The sequence below is a fragment of the Rhagoletis pomonella genome, unplaced genomic scaffold (assembly GCF_013731165.1).
Source record: "Rhagoletis pomonella isolate Grant_MI unplaced genomic scaffold, Rhpom_1.0 Rhpom_scaffold_00002, whole genome shotgun sequence".
In the NCBI taxonomy this organism is placed as follows: Eukaryota; Metazoa; Arthropoda; class Insecta; order Diptera; family Tephritidae; genus Rhagoletis; species Rhagoletis pomonella.
Window position 1 is genome coordinate 44,056,425 of NW_023458556.1, and position 8,621 is coordinate 44,065,045.

At 33.5% G+C, this 8,621-nt stretch overlaps 2 protein-coding genes across 2 annotated transcripts in view; one reads left to right on the forward strand and one right to left on the reverse strand.

Annotated features, from left to right (window-relative positions):
- The window catches only part of LOC118733655, a 54,357-nt gene extending 45,742 nt beyond the window's left edge, over positions 1-8,615 (reverse strand). The window contains exon 1 of the mRNA XM_036463152.1: positions 7,593-8,615. Coding sequence (XP_036319045.1) covers positions 7,593-8,342 — 750 coding nt within the window. The 5' untranslated portion in view covers positions 8,343-8,615. The remainder of the gene's footprint in view (positions 1-7,592) is intronic.
- LOC118733653 (E3 ubiquitin-protein ligase highwire-like) overlaps positions 1-8,621 on the forward strand; it is a gene marked incomplete in the record, with an annotated part of 173,312 nt that overhangs the window by 90,257 nt on the left and 74,434 nt on the right.

Below are 8,621 nucleotides of genomic sequence, written 5' to 3' on the forward strand. Positions count from 1 at the left end.
TGAAATATATATTTTTTTGCATCAAAGAAATTCAATGACTTTTTGTACATTGCGCGCAACTTTACATAATTTTATAAAAAAATAATAAAATATCAAATGATCTCAAGAATTTAAAAGCTTCCTTTTTATAAGTATGTATTTATTCATCATACTTTTATCACCATTTGCTTGTACATATGTACGCCCCTGTATGCCGTAATCAGCAAAAAGTAAACTTTAAAGGAACAGCGAAGCCATAAAATGTAAAAAATAATCGTTCGTAAGGAAAGTATGATAAATAAGCGCCTACACATAAAATCTCGCGTAAAAACTCAAAACAAAAAAATGCGTTTTATAAAATTCCTAAGTACGATTATGTACAAAGATGTTGAAAATTTTGGTAAAATATTTAAATACAAAGCACAAAAACCTTAAATAAAAAGTATTTAAAATACACGAAATAGTTTTACAAAAAGTATTTAAATATACATTATTCAAAAAAAGACCAAAATGCACTTTTTGATTGATTACGATGCAATTTCATGGTTTTATGTAAAAAAAAAGTTGTGTGTGTCACGGCCTTTTGCATCTTAGGTGACGTTATAAATATACATAAGTATGCAAGATTGCGCATCGCTTCTCAATGAAAACATGAAGAGAATAGTTTAAGCAAATTTGCAATCGGCTGTGTCTTGCGCTTTGCATGATCTTCTTACATTTTTGCCAATTCGAATTAGAGAATTTGCAGATGTCAAAAAAACTTTATGATATGACGAATAAAGAAGAATTAAAAAATTATTTTAAAATACGAAATACAAATGCGGGTAACGGCCTCGAGCTCATAAAAATTGTTGAATATAATGGTTATAAAGGCCATAAAAATAACAAAAAAAAAAAAAAAAAAAAAAAAAAATTCAAAATATAAATACAAAACGCTATTGCAAAAAAGTATTTAAATACAAAAATACATACGTATCTTATATTTTGTATTTGGAATACTTAACATCTCTGATTATGTACCTAAGACGCCAAGTATAAACAAAAAACATTTTATACGAGAGTGAAATTCGTTAAGTTTTTTTCATTTAAATTCTCTACAAATTCATCTTTTTCATACACAAAAAATTACTCACGATTCACCTTCACCGGTGTGGCGGATGATGTGTGCACGCTATAATTAGCCACCATTTCAAAACGGTTGAATGTTGCAATGCTGCAGAAAGTATTGCGTTTAACAAATTAATAGCCGCCAGTGTTTGATATTTATGCAACCAAATTCAAAATGATATTGTTTGCCACTTATGTTTATTTATTTATTTTTAAGAATTATCAACTATGTACAAAACTAAAAAAAAAAATTCTAAAAATTTTCATCCAAATTTCAAACTTTTTAACCGATCTGAATCAAATAAGTATGGGACCACCAGTGAGGTAACACCTTTCCTTTTTAAAATAATTATAGAAATCGTGGTCCAAAGTTATGCGGTAACATACATTAAAAAAAATCCGACGACATGATAACCTTCTCCATTTTTGAACTCGGTTAAAAATTATCAAAATTTCTTGATTTTTCTTTAGTTTTTTACATAGTTTTAAATCTGGTTTTATATGAGTTTTGTCATAGAATGAACTGCATTTTAATAGAAAATTCTCAAAAAGAAATAAATAACCATAAGTGGCAAACAATATCATTTTGAATTTGGTTGCAAATGATATATCTGATACTTGGTATGTATTTATTATACTAGTAGGTACTTGTAAATTTCTACGTACCTATGCGAGTGTATATATGTATATTTTTATATCTTCTTTCAGCCGGTGACCGATAAGCGAAATTAGAGATTATTTGCATTAGTCACACGATTGTGCGTACGTGTACATTTAAGTATTTCTACATTTATTTTTGATAGAATAATAAAATTAGTTAATCAGCCATTCAACTCTTTACTTCTGAGCAAATAATTCTTATTTGCGTTTAAGTCAGGTTGGCTATTATAGTCTATGTATATAATTCTTATATGTACAGTGGTGGAAAAATAAATAGGGACACGACACTTTTGCATATTTTTGCTATTTTTCTAACAAAACCCATATAAATTCATATTTCAAACTCGCAAAAATTATGAAAACTCTGCAAAAATTCATTTTCTTTTTTCAAATTTTTATATAAAAATTTTTTAGAATTTTTTTGAGAGTGCAGTTCATAGCTATTTTTAATAGTGTAAGTTTGAAGTTCCTAAAAAATCTCATTGATTTTTGATAATTTTTATTCTGAATGTATGACGCACTTTTTTCCATATAAGAAAAATTGTCGAACATACTTTGTATGATACTTTGTATGGAAGAAAATGCGTTAAAAAAATGCCAAAAATCAACGCGATTTTTTAGCGACTTAAAACTTACACTTCATTCTACTAAAATTGAATGGGCTATAAAACTGCATACTGCAAAAAAAATTCTGGAAAATCTGATTAAAAATTTGAAAATTTAGATGCAATTTTGCAGAATTTTTATGATTTTTGCACAAAGTTTGAAATATGAATTTATATGGGTTTCGTTAGTAAACAAAAGAAATATAGGAAGGATTTGTTAAAATTTCGTGTCCCTATTTATTTTTCCACCACTGTATATGCACATATCTTCTTGTTCTTCTTATTTGGTGCTGTAACTGCCTAAGCGATTTTAGCCGAGTTCAACAAATTACGCCAGTCGTGTCTCTTCTGTGCCAACTGACGCCAATTGGAAATGCCAAGTGAAGCCAAGTCCTTCTCCACTTGGTCATTCCAACGCAGTGGTGGCCTCCCTCTTCCTCTGCCACCACTAGCCGGTTCCTAGTTGGATACTTTCAGAGCTGCAGCGTCGGTGTCCATACGAATGGCATGGCCAAGGCAGCGGAGCTCATACAGGGCATCGTTACGTCGTCGACCAATGCGTAAGGGCCCGTATATCTTCCGCAAAATATCCACAATGCTAGTAGATGTATAAACCTGGTAGATACAGGTTGTTCGAAAGAAGGAATGCTTGCATAACCAAACTACTTTTGGCTCAGAGTTTTTTCATTGAAAATATTTTTTTTTTGTTATTATGTACTTATTATTTAAATATTTTCTCTAACTGCGATAAACACTTGAAAGGTTTAAGTTTTAATTAATCAAAAAAATGAAAGAAATTTATCTTGTTTCTTACACTGCAAAAAACATTCTTTCTATTTGCACAAACTTCTTAAAAATGGTATTATTTATTGTATTTATTTAAATTTTAACTTCAACTGTTCCTGAGAAATAATTACATTGCAAAATAAGGAAAAGTTATGTGAGTGTACATAAGGGTGGAGCGGAAAGAAAAAAATTTTGCGATTCAAAATTCTTATAGCCGGGGATCGTGACAGATGGACGTATTTTTTTTTTTTTGACATCAGTTTATACTTTCTGACTTCCCTTTTCTTGAAAAATGCCTATATGAAGTTTTGTAATTTAGTTTAATAAATTGCAAGTTTAAAGTAGCTGGATTTTTTTCAAAAAGTTCTTTAAGAAACTATTTTTATTCATAAAAAACCCCATTTTTGGAGGTATTTTCAAATCGCTCCAGCTCACGTAAATCTTAATATTTTTCCGAAATATTTTGGCGGACGTCTTGCGAGTATAATACATTTTGTAATTCCGGCGGAAAAACCGCAACTTTTATGGTGATGCAGTCGAATGTACATATGTATGTTTCAAGTGGACCTCCACCCTCTGCGAAAATATTTTAGCCACTTGATACTTACACATTATTATACTAGAATTAAATGGGCTACAAAACCACATACCCAGAATTTTTCTAAAAACTCTGATTGCAAAGTGAAAAAATTTCTTAGATAACAAATTTTTAAAATTACAAAATTTTTTGTGAGTTCTGTACAAAGGTTGAAATGTTGATTTACATATGTTACGAGCTAGACTTTTATAGAAAATTATTAAGCATTAAATAAACAAAAGAAACGTAGTCAAAACTGGTCAAAATAAGACGTTTCTATGATTTCTGCGACCAGTGCATATCGCTATGGAGTGCCCCATATCAAAAGTTTTATTTTGCTTTTGTTTTTCTCCCCCTTTTGGGCTGCATGCAATTTTCACGTTCAGCTCCAACAATTACACGCAAAGTGGAACCACTCCTCAAAATTTATATTATTACATATTTACTTCAATGTTAAACGCACACGTTAAAATATATATATGTATGTACAAAAATAATGTAAGATAAATGCATGTATTTATAAACAATATACACACATACCATATATGTACATAGATACTAGGTATATGCTCGCCGGTGTGACAATCTATGGCTGCTTTGTTTTTATTTATAAGCACATCCGCCTAAACATACTCGTATATTTGTTTGTATGTATGTATTTACCTACATGAATTTATATGTGTCTGTCTTTTTCACGTTTATTTAGTGTTGTTGACGCCACTTTTCCCCGATGCTAATTTCGTCAATCAACATACCTGACAAACTGGTTAAGTCTGTTCTCCGATTGTCCGGTTAGTGAGTTAGTAGTTGGTTGGTCGATGGAATGGTTGGTCGACTGTTTAGCTCGTTTGCCAAGTGGAATTACACGCAACAGATGGCAGTGCGATATGTACATAGTACAGAGATTAGCCAGTTTCTGTTCTCGCTAAGGCCAGTTCCAATGGGTGTAAAAGTCCATTTAGTATTACTCAATAATGGCATTTGTTTTCTTTATCGCCAGCTGCTTTTGTTTACTTTACTTCACAAATTAGCAACCATTTATAACAGAATGTTGCACTGATTGCATGTTCTCGTATTTAAAGATAAATATGTAATACTTTTTTAAACAAACTAGAATAAATAAAAAAGTGGAACAGTGCTATCACACCTAAAAAATTTCGAAACGCTAAACAAAATACAAAAAAAAAATATATAGAAAACGAGATAATGAATAGGTGATCAGCAACGTAAACATCCATTACTTACCGCAAGAACCGCCTACACTAAAGGAAGCGAAACTGTCATTTGGTAGATTCATCTAAAAACGTGCGAAAAAGCTATTGATGACCCACACACATGCATGCATGTACATATAAATATATTTATGCATTTGTTTTCATGTTTTTATTTTTATTCAATTTAATTATTCATTCTGCATTCGTGTATCATACAGTAGTATGTGCATGTACTATGTACTTATATATGTATGTACATATAATATATGATATGTATATAGCGCGGCCATGCCGGCGCAATTGTTTATGAACATTTTGTTGATTCTACATTTATCTAAATTTAGTATTTATGTGCGTTTAGAGAAAAACATATGTATGTACATATGTATGCATGAATGCGGCCCTGCAAAATGTAATGCCGATAATATTGGCGTGAATTTGTCCCTCTTTCCTCTTTTTGCGCCGTTTTTTTCGTAATACAAATCTTGCAAAATTTTTACTTGAGTTGAAAAAAGTATGTAGTAATTGTATGTATGTATGCATATACATGTGTATGCATTTAAGTAAAATATATTATATAATTTAACTGATTGGGGGTCTCGTCTACAACGCAGTATCTGAGGGATTACTCAGCGCTGATCAACTAAAGATATTCGTATGCTAATGTTAAATACTCGTAATTGAAGTAGCGATTCACAAGAAATGCTTATATGAACGTGTGTTTGTACAGTGTATAATGTATAATATGTACATTAGGGTGGCCCAAAAACAGTAAAGTCGGAATTGTAATGCTCTCACCCCCTACGGTTGTTCTATATGAAAAAAGTATGCCCCTGTTGTTTATTTATTTTAAAATCAAAAAATATTTAGAGGTCGCTCAAAGCGCTCAAAGCTTTCCATGTATTTTTTTCGTAGAAATGGTATAGAATTCTTGAAAATCAATATTTTAAGATCGGAAAACTCTGGTTCTCTTCAGGAGACTTACAATAACAATACCCAATTATTTAGTTAACCATTTTTTAATACTAACGATTTTTTATTTGTCCCCCCATTGCATTTTTCGGGGTTTTTGTGGGTTTTTGGCGGACCTATAAATTATAGTTGCGATGAAAAAATGGTTAAATAAATAATTGGGTATTATTATTGGGAACCTTCTGCAGATGAAAAGAGTTTTCCCATAGAAAAATATTGTTTTTTTTTAGAATTCTACACCATTTCTACGAAAAGGGGGTTTTTCCCATATAAAATACATGGAAAACTTCGGGCGCTTTTAGCGACCTCTAAATTTTTTTTGTTTTGTAAATAAAACATAGGGGTATAATTTTTTCGATGCATTTTTGGACCACCCTATTGTACATACATGTACTTGTAATACATACAAACATACATACATATGTATGTGTACATATAGGAAATTATAATGTGAGTTTTACGGCCATACCTAAACAACAGCGCTGGGCGGAGCTGCTTCTGACGCCTAGCGTTAACGCCGAAGTGTCATACCTAAACAAAAGCGTCAACGCTACGTCAAATGCAGAAATCACACCGACAATAAACATAGATTTGTTTGTGTGTAACACGAAAATGACAGTTTCGCCGTTTTCTACAGCCAACTTCACTACCTAACGCCCTGTAAAAATCGGATTTTCCCACCGCTTAGCGTTGACGCCGCGTTATTTTGGTATGCTTCATACAAATTAAGTCTTAAGTCTTAAGGTAAGTCTTTTCTCGTCGTACAAAAACCACAATATAAGTCAACTTCCGATGCGGCGGCGCTTGGAGTGTTGGAGATAAAGATTCTGCGGAAGATTTACGTTGGCATCGGCAAATGCAGCAGACGTTGGAACAGTGGGCCGAATTAACCTTAGACTGCTTTTACACAGTTCAAGTATTGAATTCAATTCTGCTCGCATGTGGAAGAGAGGGGGTGAGAAGAAAAGGGACGAGTACACATGCGTCTGTACCGTCAAGTCGTTTCAACTTTCTTGCTTTGCTTTTAGCATTTTCGTTGCTTCCCATTTAAAGAACCAAAAACTTGAATTCAACAGAATTGAAACGTGTAAAAGCAAAAAGAAAACACAAAGGAGAATGAGCAAGAATTGCTTTCAAGTACTTGAATCATGTAAATCGGGTGTTACGGCGATAATGACAAATTTCAGCGAATTAAAATGTAGCGGCTGTGCTGGTTAGGTCATACATATCGTTCGAATGGATTCAGGCGCCTAAATGTATTTCATGCGGTACCACCTCTGCGTTGGAGGGACAGGTGGAGAGGCGCTTGGCTACACTTGGTGTTTTTAATTGGCTTAGGCTGAAAGTATTATTTATTGAGAGACAGGTCTCACACCTAAAGCATTTTGGAATGATGCAAATAAAAATGTTTGTGCTACGTACACATTTAAAATGGCCCACAAATGGCAATCGAAAGTACTTAGATACATACATATGCATTTACATAAGAACATATTCTATAAAGGATAGAATTGTGACAAATGACCCGTATACTAAATGAGAGGATTCTGAAATTATAGCCACAGGGGGCTGGCCAACTACAAACTAACGAATCAATTCTATATCCATACATAAAAACGACAACCATCTCTAGATAAAAATTCTTCTATGTATCGTCTATCAAACTAAAGGAGAACAAAGAATTTCACTTACCCTCGCATTTCGTTGATTATAATCACAACTGATTTCAACAAAAGGATCACCGCTACAATTGCATACATCACATAAATCCGTACGTTTATCATCTTCCCGTAAACTCCAAACCGATAAATCATTATTGATACGCGCCGCTATCGATGAATTCAATGACCTGCTATCATGGCCACCAATTTCGTTAAAGAGCGCTTTCTGTGGCGCATAGAACTGTTGCGGCTTAATTGTGGTGCCATCATAACCAAAGCGAGACGATGGCAATGCCAACTGCTGATGACGGCGTTGACGTACACTGACATTTTCGTTCCCATTTCCGGCTCGCACTTCCTCCTCCTCTTCCTCGTCGTAGTAGTCGTCATCGGTGTCTGTAGACGCCGCAACATGGCTTTTATCAGCAACTAGGTTGGGCGTGCGCTTGAGGCGTCTATAAGACGTTATGAAGGCCTGCTCATCGCCATTCGTACTCAGGGCGGCAAACGGTGGTGAGTAGGCAGGCATTGGCGCTGACTCTGAATCAAATGCGGGCGAAGTTGCGGGTGTTGAATCACAAGTTACAGTTGAGAGCAGGCAGATAATTGCAATTTGCATTAAAAGCGTTCTGCATATCGCTGCATTTGGCAAGAAGTGCATTTGTCTTATTGCTACAGCTGTGATAGTCGCGTTAGCTGTGACGGATGTGGTGGGTGCGGTCGTTGGCAATGCGCAAGCGCAGGCGCACAGGCGGAGGGCTTCATTACTTTGCTGAGGCATTTTGTTAATACTAAATTCGATTTGAATTTTATGTAATCTTATCAAAAAGACAGTACAAATTATTTTTGTTTTATAAGTATTTACATTTATTTGGCTGTTTTATCCTTCAAAAAATTTGTCGTTTCTTTCCACTTTTTTTAAATTTTCTTTAATACTTTTTTTTTAATAAAATTATAATTGTTTGAAATTAATTTCAATTGGTTTTGAAACTTTCCAGCGCAAAGGTCAACTATTAATGCCTGTACTTTTTCAATTTCAATTGCCCATTTACTGCCTGAA